General features: G+C 41.3%; 1 protein-coding gene across 1 annotated transcript in view; it reads left to right on the forward strand.

Annotated features, from left to right (window-relative positions):
* LOC108898144 (fructose-bisphosphate aldolase A) overlaps positions 1-18,293 on the forward strand; it is a 108,367-nt gene that overhangs the window by 86,896 nt on the left and 3,178 nt on the right. Inside the window, exons 2-4 of the mRNA XM_051073782.1 lie at positions 15,990-16,259; positions 17,390-17,550; positions 17,825-17,908. Coding sequence (XP_050929739.1) covers positions 15,998-16,259; positions 17,390-17,550; positions 17,825-17,908 — 507 coding nt within the window. The 5' untranslated portion in view covers positions 15,990-15,997. The remainder of the gene's footprint in view (positions 1-15,989; positions 16,260-17,389; positions 17,551-17,824; positions 17,909-18,293) is intronic.

The raw sequence follows: 18,293 nt of genomic DNA on the forward strand, positions 1-18,293 counted from the left end.
GTAATTACATAACTTTACCAATTACTCAGTTGCAAAAGGAATGCTATATATTGCTTGTTACTTTACCTTTGTTACTCAGCTGTCAGCTCCATCAAAGGTTCCTTTAAACTAGTCCAAATCCCAAATACATACACCCACAAGTTGCATCTTTATGTATTTTAAAGATGTAGAAACCGAAAACAATATTATGCAGTTTAACAAGCAAGTTTAACAATTCTGAGGGATTTAGTTGCCATTTAGTTTTGCCATGAGGCAGCTCAGTGAGTGCATGCAGTTCTCCACAAGTCCCAACCTCAGAAATTCTCTAAACAAACAGTGACTTACTTGTGGCTAATATCTGTTACATCAGCCAAGAACACACACAATTTAAATAAGACAACTTTGGAATTACCTGAAGTCACATGTCTTCTCTTTTGATAAAGGCTAACACCTGCCCTGCACCTCAACCATATCCTGGAGTAGTCTAACCACTGAACCCAGAGAGATCACCCTGATATCAGTCCCTCATCAAACACCCAGCAAAACAGCAAACAAGCAAACCCCGAATAATATAATCAAAATAATAAATAATAACAATTATGCAACATTTCATATAGAAATTAAGTGTAAACATATATATGTTCTTGAAGAATAACTGGACTGGACAGTGGTATGGATAATATATGCATATATATTATCATATGAAAGAGACACTTGAGCAGTAGGACTATAACCTTACTTACTTATAACCTGACTAAACACCTCAGGTTTCAGTGACAAATATTGTGTATTCCATCTTTTTGCCATGCTGGGGATGGCAGGTCAGTTAGCTGATCAGTGCAGAGCATTCTCATCCCTAGAGGATTTAACTTCATGACTTTGGTGATTCCTTGACTTTTCCTCAAAATTCAGCTTGTGCAGCACTTTGGACTTTTATGACCAGGTACATCCAAAACTAATGAAATACTGTACTTAGTGTTTAGTGCTAATTAAAATGCCAGGGGGTCCCTGAAACATTACAATCCATCCTCTAAGGTATCCACAGCATCTCAAATATAATCCTGCCAATAACTGTTAAGATATCTGGGGCCACATAATGGTCCAAACCTAATATTTTGTCCTGCTGTTCCTCTGAATCAGACCAGGGTTTCTGAATCAGGGTGCCCCTGAATTCCAGCAAAATGTTGATTGACATTGTTTTATTGCTTTAAAATGACAAAACAAATAAGTGAGTCATTCTGGCCCGCAAAAGACAGAGCATCAGATGCCTGACTCACTTTGGCTGACATCACTTGTCACTCCACTCCATTGTCGGACGTTATTGCAGTCTGTTTTACATGTCTTTCTCCTTCTCTGTTCTCCTCTGCCAATACTTTGTTTCCTCTTGTCATTTTTCTCCCTATCTCTTGTCAATCATCCTTTCTTTTCCAATCAGTGACACTGAAAGCATTTGACAGACACTGACGTCATCGTCCCCTCCTGTTTCCTTGTGTTTGTCTCTCTCTGTCTTTTCACAGTCATGTCACAGTCACTCTTTCTCTGTTCCATCTCTATGGTTCCTGTCTTTATCTCTCACCCTGCTCTTTCTCTGTGTTTTCTGACAATGATAATAGTACATTGGAAGATTGTATCATGATTGTATCTTGAAGAGTCATCTGTTATCAGTACCATGGGTTTGAATGTACCTGCTCAATCTAGACAAAGTTGACATATCATTTGCTGTTCTCTTCTTGATGAGTTTGAAGTACTTATGAAGCTTTATCTAGTAGATTCTAGAGTTCCCAAGCAGGGACATGTCTAGTTGAGATGCCAAAATTGATGGTCCACACCAAGAGCCCCATCCCAAACACCTGATCTTTGACTGGCTCCAGGCTGAGTGAGAATACAGAAACAAACTAGGATTCATTGGAAGTGACTAAAACCAAAACTTAATGATGGTTTTAAAATAGTGATGCATGAGGTCTCAGTTGTTGTGTTTTGAAACAGACCTATCCAAACTTGACATTATATATATTTTCAAAAAATTGGAAGTGAACCAAAGACAGTTGGACTGTGTGGGAAATGGGTCACTGGCAGTGATGGTTGCATTGTACCAGATTCTCATGGTAAAAAATTAGCTCACTATCATTCATTCAGAAGTTCCACTGTAGAGTCAAAAGCTTTGGGTCAGACATCTAGACCTAGCAGTAGCAGAAGGAGTAGCAGCACTGCACCGTCATGGTGAAAGGAGTTACTTGAAATGTTTTGGACATCTGATGGAAGCCCCTAGATGCCTTATTGTGGAGGAACTCCAGGTATGTCTAACTGGGAGGAGACCCCATGGCAGACCCAGAGTAATGCTAGAGGTCTACATACAGCTCTGGAAAAAATAAGAGACCACTGCAAAATTATCAGTTTTTCTGATTTTACTATTTATAGTGAGTGGCTGGACATATGGGCAAGAGTGTCTTACTTTGTGAAGGTGTGGTTCAGACCAACTTTAACCCAGCATAAAAAAATGCAGCTTCTTCACTCATTTGAATGAGTCCAGTCAGTCAACACAGCGATTACTGTCTGTTTCTGTGTCTTTGTCTTTCACTTGTTAATTTAGCTTTAGAAATTCCCTTTACATCTATCCATGTCTGTCCTATCTCTGTCTTTCAGTCTTGTTGTCTCTCTTTATCTGTGCTCTGATTTATTTATGACCTGCTATGTTTCTTTGTTTTTTTTTATTTCTTTTGTTTCTCTGCCCCTTTTCTTATGTCTTTCTCACTCACTCTCTATCTCCACATCCTCCACATCTCTTCTATTACTGTTTTTTCCCTCTGTATTTCCGTCCTTTACAGTCAGCCCTAGGCATAAGCAAACAGCTGCTAAACCACCAGGAGATCTTCGTAAGAGCAAATAAATAATGTCTCCAATGGTTCCACTGTTCTGTGTCATTATTTAGGTATCACTCACAATGGTTTGTTATAGTTTATGTACATATATTTCAAATTCTCCTGAGGGGCAAGAAAAGCTTCCTTGTTTTTTGTCTCTTGCGTCTCTTTCTTTCTCATTCCATTTCCTCTCTCTTCGGCCATGCTTTCAGAGTGATGTGCAGCAGTTATCAATCTGCCTGTCTGTCTGAGTGTGCCCCATATAATGTGAGAAGCAGTTATCAATCTGTCCGTCTCCCAGTGAGTCTCTGAATGATATGAAAATGAATGTTCTTCCGTTAAATAGTCCTTATTACCTTCTCGCTTCAGTGGGCTCAGACCAAAGTCATCACCGGAAACAAAGGCGGGCACCAGATAAATTAGAAATCAGCAGTGAGCTTGTCAGTCTCAGAAAGACAATTTAAAAAGATCTCCCCATCTCATCTTCCCAGGTGTTTTTAAAAATCCCAGCCTCTGAGAGAGGCACATTATATGTTGTCCCATGCTGAGCGTAATTTTGAAAAATGTCACATATCCATTTGAGGCAGGAAAAACTCACCCACAATTCATCATTCATTGTCTCTAAAATCTGCAAAGGAATGTGAAAAAGTGACATCATTATCTCGGATTCGGATTTAAATCACTTGCAGTCCTTCAATATGTACCAGGATGTGTTTCAATTTTGTTATCAATCATTGTCTAAATGTAAATGTCAAGTCTTCTTCAGGGGGCAAAGATCTCATCGGGAAAAGACTCCAAATGATGATAATGGATGTAACGATGAGGACTGCAGAGTTTGATTTTTGTGTGTTGTGGTGCTGCAGGTCAGGGGCCGTATGAGGAGCAACCTCACTGTCCTTTTTTCCAATTCTACTTTCCATATCTGTTTCTGCAAGCTCCCTACTGAGCTTCCTAGGAGATGTAGTTTCCATGGACGAGGTCAGAGCTCAACAACTAGCCATTTAAAACTCCTGTGAATTGAACTCCATTTAAGTTTTGGATGACACCTTTAACAAAGGTATCTAGACCAACCACCTTTAAGAAGACCTGTCCCTGGTGGCTGGAGCTAAAGGGTTTGGGATATTCTGTTGGACTAATGTGGGCAGCACAGGGGAGAAGGGCTGGATCCCCTGGGTGAAGGTCACACTTACAGACTTACAGAAAGTGTGAATAAAATGCTCAAAAACTCCTCCATAGAGTCTTCAAACACTTAGCACATCCCTGAGCTCTTTCAGATGGGAGCATGTGTGAAAGTCTGTGAGTGTGGATACTGGCCTAAGTATATGTGCCAATCCCTAATGAGCAGACCATCCTCCTTAGGGAGAATTCAGATCAGGCCTGTGACAGTGCAGCCTGAAGTCACACTAAAATGACTGTTGTGGTGATAATGGTCACTCTGATGATGATCATGGTAACAATGCTGTAATGTTATTGTTGACCTATCTGGCCTAACCCAGCAGACATGGATAAGAGCTTTCCTGACTGTGTCCTGACCCTGTCTTGTTGCCCAGGTGCTGAGGCCAGATGCTTCACCAGCAGCTACCTGGCCACGATATTCAATTTCATTTGTTCAGGAGCAAATGGCAGTTGTCATAACAACATGTTTACAGTGTAAATTTACAGTATTCCTAATTAATAAACATATGATAGTATATGACTGACAGACTGGCGGCCTGTCAACCAATCACTGTGGACATGCATGCTGTGAGGAAGTTCAGTCATGATGTTGCTGTCAGACCCCAAATCCAGCAGGTGTGGTGTGACAAAAAGCAGGAGAAAAAACAAATAATAAAGAGCAAAATAGATCTTAATAGATCAGTTGATTGAATCATTTTGCTGGTCCATACTTTACATACACTCTGATTTTAAAACAGAGGTTTTGACAAACAGACAGTTTGCCTCAGTAAATAAAAACATCATGAAAAATACAGCTGCTTTTTAACCATTAACAAACATTCGCCATGATTCCTGACAGTGTCCATGATTTTACACTCTTGGTGTTAAGAACTATGCCCTCTGTTGTCTTTTATTAGAAAATAAATTTCCCATTTCAGTCAGACAGACCCTGTCAGACATAAACACCTTTCTCCCTTCTCTCCCTTCTTCTTGATCTTTGCTTTATGAGCAGAAACACTTTGACTTTACTTTATGTTCAACACATATTCATAATACCTTGGTCATCATCTTGTTATTTTTTACTGTCCAATTAAAAAAGAAAACAAAAATATAAACTAACTAGAGTCTTGCAGTTTCACAGGTCAGAGTTCAGTAAAATCAACCTCTGAACAAGATGAGGGGGGCAGATGTGTGAGAGGTTAGTCATATCCGCCAATCATATCACTGGAGGGCAGAAATACTTAATCCAACCACATTCAAAACACAAGAGCAGAACCTGCTGTAAAATAACTGACAGATCATCTCACACAGAGACTAACACTAATAACTCTCTCTCTTATGCTGCTTAATGGGTATATGTAGACACAGCAGTTATATGGTCAAATAGTTTCTGTTCACATACAGTGGTGGAAAAAAGTTTTTGGACACCATTAAAATTTTACACAATCTCAAATATCATCAAATATTTGGGGGAAAATCCATTTTGTGTTTCAAAAGGTGTGGCTGCATTAGACAGACATAAACAAATACAAATTATATTTTTTTTGTCTATTGTTTACAAGAAAAACTAACAAAACTAAATTCTTGACAGTTTCAATAAGTCAGTTCTCAACATTGTTGGTATCAAAGTCAACAAATAACAGAGAATGTGTAGAGCTCTAATCCTGGCTGGCATGTTCCCCACGAGCCTTTCACACTGTTGAGGGGTAATCTTGTCCCATTCTTCTTGAATTACTGCTTTTAATTCTTCTAAATTCTTTGGTTTACACTTTGAAACAGACCTTTTGATAATCCACCACAGATTTTCAATGGGGCTCATGTCTGGGGATTGAGCTGGCCACTCTAAGACCTGGATACAGTGCTCCTGCAGCCAGGTTCTCCTGGCCCTGGATGTGTGGTGAGGGGCATTATCTTGTTGAAACATCCAGTTTTGACTTCGTCAGAACAGGTGCACGTGGCAGAAGGGAGCATGTGGGTTTTTGAGAATGGCACAATACTTGGCAGAGTCCAATGTGCCATCACAGACAGTGAGATGACCAACACCAGCAGCACTCATGCATCCCCAAACCATGATACTGCCTCCACCATGCTTGACAGTAGGTACTGTACATGCTGGAGATAATGCTTGGCCTGGTCTTCTGCGTACCCTCACATTATCAGGAGGAGGATAAAGCTGGAAACTGGACTCATCTGACCACACAATCTTCTATCAATTTGTGGCTTTCCAGTTCTTGTGCTTGGGCCCAAAGACGCCAGGCTAACCTCTGTCTCTCATTGATCAGGGGCTTTCTTGACAGCCTTTTAGGACCTTAAGCCATGATCTAAAAGTTGGCCACATACAGTGCGGGTGGAACACTGGATCTTGGTTTGTCTTCCAAGCTGTTGGTTCGTCTGTATTTCTGCAGAGTGTATCCAACAGCTGAAGGACTGCACCTGCACTTCCTGGCTATCTAGGCAGCAGCTGTAACCTTCCTCACTGAGAATCTGTATCTTCAGGTGTGTTTCCTGCGTTAGGTTCCTTGTTTTAGCCATTTTTGTCTCTGAAGAACTTTCAAATGTGCTGGTTTTATATAAACACGAAGCATGACAACAAATATTGTGTCTTTTAATAAAAAATATGACCTTCATTAGTGGATCACTGGTACCAAAATGACCCAATATTCAAAATTTCTTATGTATTTTTATGGAACCAATCAATTTTACGTTTTTAATGGCTTTTTTAGGATTTGTTTAGTATTTTGGCTCTGACTGTGGCATTTAGAAATTAAGAAACTGTCACACACTTGTGTGATTAGTTGTTGATGTGATACCTTGCTTATCCACTGCCAAAAAGCAGGTCTGGTCAAATTGGCAGGAGTCCTTCCCCGAAATCCTCAAACTGATCTTTACATCTTCTGACTGACTGTTTTGATGACAGCACAGGCTGTGGAGAAAGGTCTGTCACTGGACAGGGTAGTCATGTTATGCTGCTACTGGCCACTTGCCAGCAGAGCACACTAACACCACCTTCCTTCATTTATAGTGGAGGTTCAGGACAGCTGAATGGACCATGACACATTCAAATTACAGACATATATCAAATATAATGTAACAGTGCCATTTGGTTGTAATGGCCATGATATCCAGTATGTGATACTGTACAATTATTCAACTCTAAGAGCATTAAATGAAATATGAGTTCAATGACTTTTCAAAAGTTGAATCCAAACATATGTTGAATCATGTATTTTGACCATTTCAGAGCTGATCTCACTCAAATGCATGCATTCAGGTGTAACTATTATAGAGGCCATGGAAGGTAATATGAGTCTAACTGAAAGAAAAGCTGACTGCTGACCTGCCATTTGTTAATTTCAAAATCGTGGATTCAGTAGATTGAAACTCGGCCCATCTGCTGTTTAAATAGTTAATTAGTATGTTTCAGTATCAGTTGAGGACAGTGACAGTGTCAAAGAAACACAGATTTTTTTTTTTTTTTTTGTTTGAATGAAGCATCTCAGTGTTTCTTCCCATTTTCGCCTTTTCGATGGCACACTTCAATGAGGAGTTTAATTTTACTGCCCTGTAACAAGTGTGCCATCCAGAGGTTGAATAGTGTACTGCATTCTGACCCGTATGTCAGTTTAAATGATAACCAGCAGGTGGCACCACAGGGGAAAAGAATAGAGAGGCTGAGGAAATATGGTAAATGATGGAGACTTCACATTATATAATAACCAGACCAACACATTCTGACATGGTGTGACACATTCTCATATGAACAGTAACCAGACAAACACATACATTATGCATTTGTTATATAGTAATAGATTTCTTAAATCCCACAGCTCAGTTAGTCCAAACAAATTGACAGAGGGATATACAGTTCAGGTGGTGCACTGAAAGTCTTAAAGGGTTTGTTTATTCTGTTTTACATTTAATCATAATAGGAAGAATCACTAGGTCCTGGTTTACAACTTCTAAATACTGTGTGATGACAATAAAAATAAATAAAATAAAAAATACAATAAACACTTACAACCAATAATGTTTTATATTCAGATTTTTCATTTAACAGAGAAACTTTGCATCACTTGTTGCCTTTGAATAATTCAGCAGAGGACTGATGACCATAGAAATTTTCAAGTGAGCGTCTCAGTGTTTGTTAGAGCTTGATTCATACATGCGAAGTGATCCACATCTGCTTCTGTGCTCCACTGCCATCAAAAACCTTCAAAACTGAAACAAGAAACAAATTGTTTGAAGTCACATAAAGCAAACCTAAAGACACATTCAGACAGACATTTCTTTTCATTCTAAAATCTTTTTCTCATGAGAGAATTCATGTTGACAGTGTAAGGCTACATGCACTATAATGTTGTAAAACATCCTGCAAGTATTACAGGATTCTGATTACAAGTCATCTTATAGATTTTAGAGCGGTGGAATGTAACTAAGCACATTCACTCTAATACAAGGTACTTGTATTTTACTTGTGAAAGCAGTCAGCAGCTTCTTGGTTGGACCTGTTTGGATTTCTCTGCCAGAAGGTGACCAGATACAGAGGACATATCAGGACTCTGTCTCCCAGGATGTGTTCCTGGGGGACAATCTGTATGTAAAATGATGCCCCCACCTGCTCTGTGCTGAAGTGATGCGTAACATCAGAACAGAGGCCACAGTTCTCTGTGAGGGACTGTTGTGTACATGTAGTGGGGGTTCAGTGGCTTTGACTTCTGGCCGCTCATGTCCGCCCACAGACATATCCACAGGCAGCACCACATAGGCATGCAGAAAGCTCCAATGGTGCACTGGAGCTCAGCAGACCATCAGTATCCCTGTGATCTCCTAGGGAAAATTTATGAAGACTGATTCACAGCAGATCATTATGTGTGCAACATAAAACAGGTCTATGTCAGTCTGGCAGTGATGGACTGACATAAGATAATCACGGATAATCTCTCAGTGTTTACTTCAGATATTATTCTTAGAGCGCAGACAGCAGCAGAACTCTCACTCTGTGACTCCTCACCTTCTGTGGAGTCTTTTGTTTTATCGTGGTCCTGGAGTTGCAGTTTTTAGATGTATGTCATCCCAGTGCACTCACAGCAACAACACAGTGGCTTCAGCTCTGTGTCCTTCTCTGAATATTGAACTGCCCCTACAGCCAGCAGTGCCAAAAGACACCTCCATACTGGGATGTCTTGGCATTCTGTCCACTATCAATAAAACATTAAATTGCTGGCATCGTTGAGCTGTAGGCCCAGACCTCACTGTCGTCTGGTAGGGCTCTTATTTTACTGTAGTCCTGGATCAATATCTTGCTTGCACAACTTGAGAATCCTAAGTTTCCACTACAGCCAGGGAAAGATTTATTAAAACCCTTATTTTACTGGCCAAGGTAACATATCAGAGTAATCACTAAGAAGCAGCAGCATGAATTATAAAAAAACATTGTTACAGACAGAAAAGATAAATGAAGACAAAATATAAAACAATATGTATTTTTATTTGTTATCAGTCAGCTCATTGGGGTTAAGTTCAGTTAGTTTCAACCAGAGGAGATAGCTGTTTCACCGCTGGCCTGTGTTAGGATTTGGTCTCACTTTTTGGACGGAACACTCAGCGACAGCTTTGAATGGGTCTGTACTCATGAGGTGTACTCAAGATAACTGCAGATTTATCACTCAGATTTCAGCTGCACTTCACCTCCAGCTCCCTCCAGCGCTCGGTGTGAGAGAAATACTTGGATTCACCCTCAGAAATGCATCTTTTATTGCCCCGCAAGATCAATGAAAGCCAACTGATCTGAGCGCAGTAATGTGTGATTAAGCACAGCTATCCCATCAGTTTTACCACTGAAAAAAATGATTGAATGGTTTCATGGTTGACTGGCTCAGCTAATTTGTGCTGGCGCTTGTATCATTGTCTCTGGTTAGAATGGAAAGAGGAGTGCAAGGCTGGGTTCTTAGAGAGACTTTGCTTCAGCCCCCAAACTCATTTACCTGCAGAGCTCTGCCTGGTGAAGCTGTGACTCAGCCTGTGAGTTCAGAGCCCCTTAGAGGACCTGTCCTGATGGCCTGTAATGGCTCACCCTGGCACCTCCACATCACATGTAACCTTGACTTTGAAACATAATATTAAAAGTGATTGAACAGAGAATAAGTACACTGGGTTACACTGGAGCTACTCTGTTGCTATACATGTCAGGTGTTACAGTTAAATCTTAACTGCACACTCTGTCACCAGCCTCAGTGAGCTGTGGGAGCACTTCACAGATGTTTAAGCTAAACCAAGTGAGAGCAATCTGGCACTGGAGAATGATTAATTACACAACAGGGTAATTAATCTCTACACAGTGTGTCACATCTCTACATGTCATTCTTAAAATAACAAATTGTCAATGTGGGCCTGAATCACACATAGAGACTGTATCTCCCCTCAAGCACTTGTGAAAGCTCAGCACGCATCAACACAGATCTCATCGTATGTCATCTGATATTGAGGAAAACGGTTTTAAATGTTTCCTGCATACAAAGAAGTATCAGTCAGAAGCAGAGCGTTGCGTAGGTACACAATCTGTCCTTACAGGTGTGTTAGCAGAGGCTGCAGGTTCTCCCATGGATCACTGCAATCACCATGGAAAAGCCCAGAAGTATCGTCATGACAATGAAAGTAAAAGACACAATGGATGAGCCCCACGGTCAAACTACAGATGAACTGCATTTCAAGTCAGACATGTGGCAGATGAAGGTTGTGGTTGGAGGAGGAGGTGGGAGTGATGAGACAGGGATGCTGCACTATCACACACTGACGTCTGGTCCCATGTTCTGTGTGACAGGGTAGAGGGAGGATGATGCAGCAGATAAAGAAAATATACTAAATGACAGGACTGAGAGGTGGGAAACAAGAAAAAATATGGTATATAAGAATACCTCATTATCACATGCACGGTATCTCTTTTTCTACTGGTGTTAGCACAGGTACAGATACACCTGACAAGAGAGTCACAAATGAATCATTAAACCTGTGGCCCTGTGAACAGTCTGTAATCCCACTGTCAGCCAACCAAACTCCAGCTCATAGGTTGTTAAAATCATCTTACTCCACCTCGCACACACTCAGTTAACATCTCTGTGACAGCGTCAATAAACACTGAACATTATAAACATCATAGACATACAGAGTTGTATCAGATTGCAGATTCCTGTACAGGTGTACCTAATAAAGTGGACACATTCTGTATCAGCTTGTTGCAGCTCCTCATTGGAGCTTTATGATGTTTACACCAAGCAGCTTATTCAAACCCAAGACCTGGCCACATTTCTCATCAGACTAAAAATACTCAGGATTTCTTGTGCAGTGTTTTATGCACCTTTCCCCCGAAAGGCAAAGTTTTCAGAGTGACCCACCAACAGGCCTCAGTCCAGATTCAGGGAGGACACAGGCCACCAAAGCACCCCGAACGGCAGCTGAGAAACTTCTTTTTTCATTATTATCCAAGTCCATCCCATCCCAAGTCCATCTATTTCAAAAGTCAAGTCAAATGTGACCTTTTGCCCTGATTTTTAGTCTACTTATTTTGCAGCCAAAAACACAACATCCACCAGTTTTACAGTTCTGGATCACTTTAGTTGTCATGGTGAGTCCTTCTCTCCGCCTGCAGAGGAGAAAATAGCCCTGGTAACGTCACAGTCGTGTTATTAGGGTTATGTCAGCGTGGGTCTGGAGACTACAAATCTATCTTCTCTGCAGTACCTCTTTAGGCGGGTAAGCCTCTGAACCAGCATTTAGATTTTCTGCACTGAAATGAAGGGAAATAATAAAACCTCCACCTGTTTAAACAGGAGCCAGGTCAGAGCACAGCCGACGTGGTGAGCTCTAAACCTGCTCTCTACAGATTCAGTGGAGAAAGCAGCAGTGATGTGGCAGAGCAGCACTGAGGTTATGTTACATAACACGTCTGAGTGACACAGTGTCACAGACTGAACTGATTCCTCATTCAGCCACTGATTCTTCACCATATGATGAATGTGAGGTGATTTAGTCAGATTACTCTGAGGCAGCTCAACACATGCTCCATCAGTGTAGCAAAGACTGAGCCGGTGAATAATGTCATCATTCATGTCTCAGGGATAGAAGCTATCTGTGATGTGTTTACCTGTATCCCATAGTCATGTGACAGTCACGTTTACCTTCTCAATTTATAATCATTACTTTGAGGTAAATGATCACTTCGACTGTAGTAAATGAATCTAAAATGTGTCTAACTAAGACACATGCTTGATGGGAGCAGGATGCTCTGGACGTCTGCCTCTGCAGAGCCGGGGTTTCCTTAAGGTGATGATGCTCTTGTCACGTATCACCCACGCATCCTGCATGTGAAGATCCGCACGTACGCCCAGCGCTGCACGGCTTAGGGTTGACTAAGCCCTCGGCTTTGCCTCACAGGCGATCAGCACTTTCCTTGTAACTGGTGTCAGTAAGTGTAAGTGTAAGTGAGTTCATTCAAAGTTCTGGGGCAGTTGTTTGATATGTGCTGACTTTTTGACCAAGAACAAACTAGTTTTAGTTTTATCAGGTTATCAGCCATTTATCATCTTGAATTTCAACTCAATGCTTTTTTTTCAGCATTTTGGTAATCTAGGCATCTCTGTGTGATTTGCACACTACATGTTTATTTTGTGTTTTCAACTATTTGAAGTGCTTCAATTTTTTAGTTTAACTGCCTTCACTATCTGCAGGATTTAATCTTGAAACTGAAATTTCAAATGTTTTCAGTTCTTCACTGACACTTCATTTCCTTTCAGTGCTTCCACTTCTTCACACTTATAATCCTCTAATCTGTACTGCAACTCCTGCACTATATGCAAAGAAATCACAATGTGAGACATGTTAACCAGATTCCATCTGTTATTTTCAGCATGAGCAAACACTTAGATTTTTTCTAGTTGTGAACACAGACACCTATGATTTATATAGAAGGGTTTTAATCATAATCTCTGTAACCTTACCCCAGAGTTTTCAAGGATTTGACCTGGACTTGAGTTTACCACTTTACTCACAATAATCTTTGTCAGTTTCAGACAAAGAGGATCCACAATTAAAAATCAGAAATTAAACCTGATGAGGATCTTTACAATAGTCCATTTGTGATGCAACCAGAAGACCTCTTCAGAAGGTGTCTGGTAGGATTTTGCTCGACTCATAAAGTAGTGAGGGCATACCTGTAAGACAACGATAAGGGTTTACATAATTCCTTCTGCTTCAGCATCACTGTTAAAGCCGTCCGAGCCCGACGACACAAGCACAACATCCTCCTACTGGACGAAGTGCTGATGAAAGCTGCGCTCTGATTGGAGGACGGCCGCCGTGGCCCCGCCCTCTGCCGTTGCCCTGTTCGTCCTTCTCTCTGACTCCATCTCTCTCTCCTGTTACAACAGCAGCTTCCTGCATCTATCTGTCGCTCTCTGTCGCTGCGTCGAACAACTACCCGGTGAGTTTAATGTTCTCCGTCCAGTATTAATGTGTTCAATAATTATAATAATAATAATTCAACATTACCTGACACGATGACAGCTTTATATTATTATTATATGCATTTCACATAGAGTTTTTAGTCTACCTGAGCACGTCTTTATTATTGCACTCTGTAACATTGCTGTTGTGATTGATATTATTACATAGCGGAATAGTTTGGCAGTTACCCTGTTTTTCTGGTCCGCTGGTTGTTGGGATCTCCCAGAACGAGTCAAAGTCATTCAGATGGAGCTGACATGGACGCGGAAGTGCCGTCATGAGAAACTGTTACATTCTGTTACAGCAGTTCACTGTAATTCTAGTGGCCTGGTCTCGGTAGTAACTCTGTCTAAAAGTCCATAAGTAAAAAAAAAATGCTGGACTTCTCGACAGTAAAGTCGGCAGAAGTAAAGTTTTCATCTGAATGTGAGAGTTCGTTCTCGCGAAGTATGGCGCAGTTTTCAAGTTTCACCGGAGGAAACGGTTTTATATTCATCATCAGATCCGCTTATACTCTGACGGCTGGAGTGGTTGTGAAGGTTTCAGGGTTAATTGATTTAGTGGGTTTTATCAGTGGTGCAAGAATTACTCTGATAGTTCAGTGAGATTAAATGTCAAGAACCACGATGTGAAACTGTTGCGTCACTAGTAAGAGTCATGTATGGAAGACCACAAGTTACAGTTGCAGCTCAGTACAATGGCACATGACGGCATTTTACTCTCTCTCTCTCTCTCTCTCTCTCTCTCTCTCTCTCCTCTCTCCTCCTCTCCCCCCCCCCTCTCTTCCCTGTGTGTGTGTGTGTGTTAAGGAGACACAATCTTAAAATGTTGGGAACCTCTGGATTACTAATCTTAAAAAACACTATTGTCAGGCCAATAATGAAGAGAAATACTGTATGAATGAATAAATGGAGCAGTTATAATTTTTCTCACTAGGCTTCCCCGGTGAAGCAGAGGAAACTTTTAGACCACCAGGGAAACTTTGGGAAACACTGTGCAGAATATAGAGACATCTTGTGGTTTGATTTTGTACGACTACACTGTCATCCTCTGTGTCTGTTACTCAGACTTATTGATTTCTTTCTCTCTCCTCTTGTCTCCATCACAGTCAACATGACTCATGCGTATCCCTTCCTGAGTGCTGAGCAGAAGAAGGAGCTCAGTGATATCGCTCAGAGGATCGTAGCCGCTGGGAAAGGCATCCTGGCAGCCGATGAAGTCCACAGGTACCACAGCATGAGGCGCAGTCAGACTGTGTGACCTGCAGAGAGGGAGGGGGCAGTAATGAATGGCATGTAACAGGATCACACTCATCCTGTTAACCATGATGATCAACCACAGTCCACTTCAGTAACTCAGTAATTGTGTTAGAAATGGTAGGATGGAAGGATGTGTAGAACTGAAGATAGACTGTTCAGTGTAATCTGCTCCAAATATAAAAGCACATATAATATATTCTGTTTTCCTTTTTTAGACCCAATAACATACTCATCAGCACTGGCCAAGTTCAGTTCATCAAAGATGTGTTAGTGTAGACATCAATATTGGCATAGAAAGAAATGCTAGCACAGAAAATGTAACTTATTTCTTTAAACAATGTTTATGAAAAAAAGGAATATTGGCTGATATGTAGTTTGGATTTAAAAAAAATAAACTCTCATATCTATAAATTCAACATCTCCCATAACCTACCTCAGTAATCTGGTGACATCTCCAGTCATGTTCATGATTTAAAATGTACAATACACATTTCTAACACATGCTGTATGTGTGTTGACAAAATAATGGAAATAATAATAGAGGCACTTTAAGAAGAACTCTGACAGTTTCAGGATATAGAGGCAAAGTTTCACAACGTGTGTGTGCAATAATCTGTGTGATCATTACAACATTTTCTGTCTTCTTGAGTTCTGGGACATTGCTGTGTCCTGTTTGATTGACTTGTCCTTTGCAGCCACAAAACCCGAATGATTACAGCGAGCTTTAAAAGACATGTCGCAATCACCACTTGAATATGTTTATGTGGATGAAAACTTTGGATCCCTTTGACAGAGTAATTGTTTTTGCCTGAATTATTAATCATTCTCAACCTGGCCTTAGGACCTCCCGAGGAGTTTCATGATACATCTGAGAGCTTTCCAGATGATTAACAGGATAGAGAGAGAAGAAACAGAAACACATTTCTGTGACACAAAGCACAGGAGTGTGAAATACTAGAGAGGTTTACTTCTTGAGGACTTCTTAAAAAGAAGCAAACTCAGAATAGAACATCACACTGTGGTTGAATGGCTCACAGCAGTTCAACAACCACAATCAGAGACAGGTTTCAAAAGAACTGAAGCAGCAGAGGTTGACATATCTTGACCTTTAACCTCCAAAGACATTAGGTCCTACTCTTCCCACAATGCAACTTAATAGCGTTTTGTGTCTGTGTTCTTTAAACTACACTTTATAAAGTGGTTTTCCATTTCAAATCTTCTCTCTGTCTGCTGGCACCTCCAGGCAGCATGGCCAAGCGCTTCCAGAGCATCAATGCAGAGAACATGGAGGAGAACAGACGGCTTTACCGCCAGCTCCTCTTCACCGCCGACGACCGGGTCAACCCCTGCATCGGCGGCGTCATCTTCTTCCACGAGACGCTCTACCAGAAGACGGACGACGGCAAGCCCTTCCCCCAGCTGGTCAAAGAGAAGGGCGCGGTGGTGGGCATCAAGGTGGACAAGGGTGTGGTTCCCCTCGCCGGCACCAACGGAGAGACCACCACTCAAGGTCAGAGGTGCTCTTTACCACAGTGAAGACGAGGAAAAAACACTGGTAGCACACAATCGATCTGTTGTTCTAGAACATCTGTGTCCTCAGCATATAGCAAAGAGTATTGATTACTAATTGGATTTACTGTCATCAGGATGTGTAATAGAGGGATGCTGCACAGTGGATACAGAAGAGCATGCAAAATAAACACACCTGAGCTATTGCATAAACAACAATACATAAATAAAGTTTAAAAGTTTAGCTGCAAGTTTAAATATATTTCATAGTAGTAGTTAGGTAGAGTGGCTATTTTCAGAATCATGGAATGTTTTCAGTAACGCATTTAATTTTTCCATCAGCAGGACAGCGCAACCAAACGCCACATCACATTTATTTTCTTACAATTAAATAACTCAGAGATGATTCAAATCTCCCTCTACCACATGCACAGATTCTACATCTTCATCTCCCCGTCTTCTGATGCAGGACTGACAGTGCCGAGCAGGGAGTGGAGCTGTAGCTAGGACGTGATTAGCCTAGCTTAGCATAAAGACTGGAAGCAGAGGGAAACAGCTAGCCTGGTTCTGGCCTAACTTCAGAAATGCATCCACCAGTGCCCTATCTTGATCGTGTAGGCTGTAAAATCTACTTTATTTGTTTGGGTGGGACAGTTATGTGTTGGAAACATTTCAGTATCAATCTTCTCATCTTATTCTCAGAAAGAAATGTTTTCTTTCCACACCTAAGAGCCAGTCAGAACCTGCCAGTCAGAACTGAGAATTCTCAGTTGTTATGGTAGAAATATTTAGAAATAAATTTCTAATTTAACAAAGAAATGAGATATCAAACCTCTCATCAGATAAATATGATTTTGGAAGCACTTATGTATGTTTCATTTGTAATGTAGTAAATGCATACTGACACTCAGGTAGTAGGAGGTGTGTTTCTCTCCCTCTGAAAGAAGCTGCTAATATGTAGTGACTGAGCTAAGCTACTTCAGACTGCATGCAGATGTCTCTTTGTGTTTAAGTAGGAGGATTTCTGTGACAGTGCCTCCTCAGCAGAACTCGCAGGCTTCACAAATGTTTTTGGCGGTCCACAGCTTCTCTCATCATTCAGACCTGCTGTCTGTGCTCTGTCTCTGTCAGGTCTGGATGGACTCTATGAGCGCTGTGCACAGTACAAGAAGGACGGTGCTGACTTTGCCAAGTGGCGCTGTGTGTTAAAGATCACTTCCACCACCCCGTCCGAGCTGGCCATCATGGAGAACGCCAACGTCCTGGCCCGCTACGCCAGCATCTGCCAGATGGTTAGACACGTGCACTCACACACACACACACAGTGTATGTTTGCATTCCGTGCTGCACAGCTCATTTTAAAAAACCAACTTTCTCAATGTAGTGATATACAAAGGCGCTGTTACACAACTCAGCACACTGTTGGCCCATCTGGTAACTGTGTAACAGTTGGTACACAAGTCACAACCCCAAAAGAGGAAGTGCTATTGTCTGTTGTCATGACGCTGGTTTCTGTGTTCTCTTCCATCCACCACTTAACGCTCTCCCCTGCTGTGCCCCTCCCAGCATGGCATCGTGCCCATTGTGGAGCCTGAGATTCTCCCAGACGGTGACCACGACCTGCAGCGCTGCCAGTATGTGACTGAGAAGGTGAGTGGGGACAGATGCAGCAGAAACAGATGGTTGAGATTGGCCTTTAAAACAACAGTAGCCTGTCATCACGGTCCACCTCTAATACGATGGATAGGATGCAAATGTGATTCTTCCTTATGCAGGAAAGAGTTGACACCACTGTGATTTAAAATGTCCTCTGCAAAAAAATCAGTGCAGAATTTTTACACATTATTGTACCATCTTATTCACCACCTGCCAACATGTTGCAGCTATTTGGCAGTGTCATGTAATAACTTGTTGTGCATATTTTCACTCGAATTCCTTCACTGTAAAGGATCGAGTGAGTCAAGTCTGCTACTGCGATTAGTGTGGATCTCTTCAGAGGCATACAAAGAGCATTTAAACAGATAGCTGACAAAGC

This window comes from Lates calcarifer, linkage group LG11 (genome assembly GCF_001640805.2).
Source record: "Lates calcarifer isolate ASB-BC8 linkage group LG11, TLL_Latcal_v3, whole genome shotgun sequence".
Taxonomy (NCBI): Eukaryota; Metazoa; Chordata; class Actinopteri; family Centropomidae; genus Lates; species Lates calcarifer.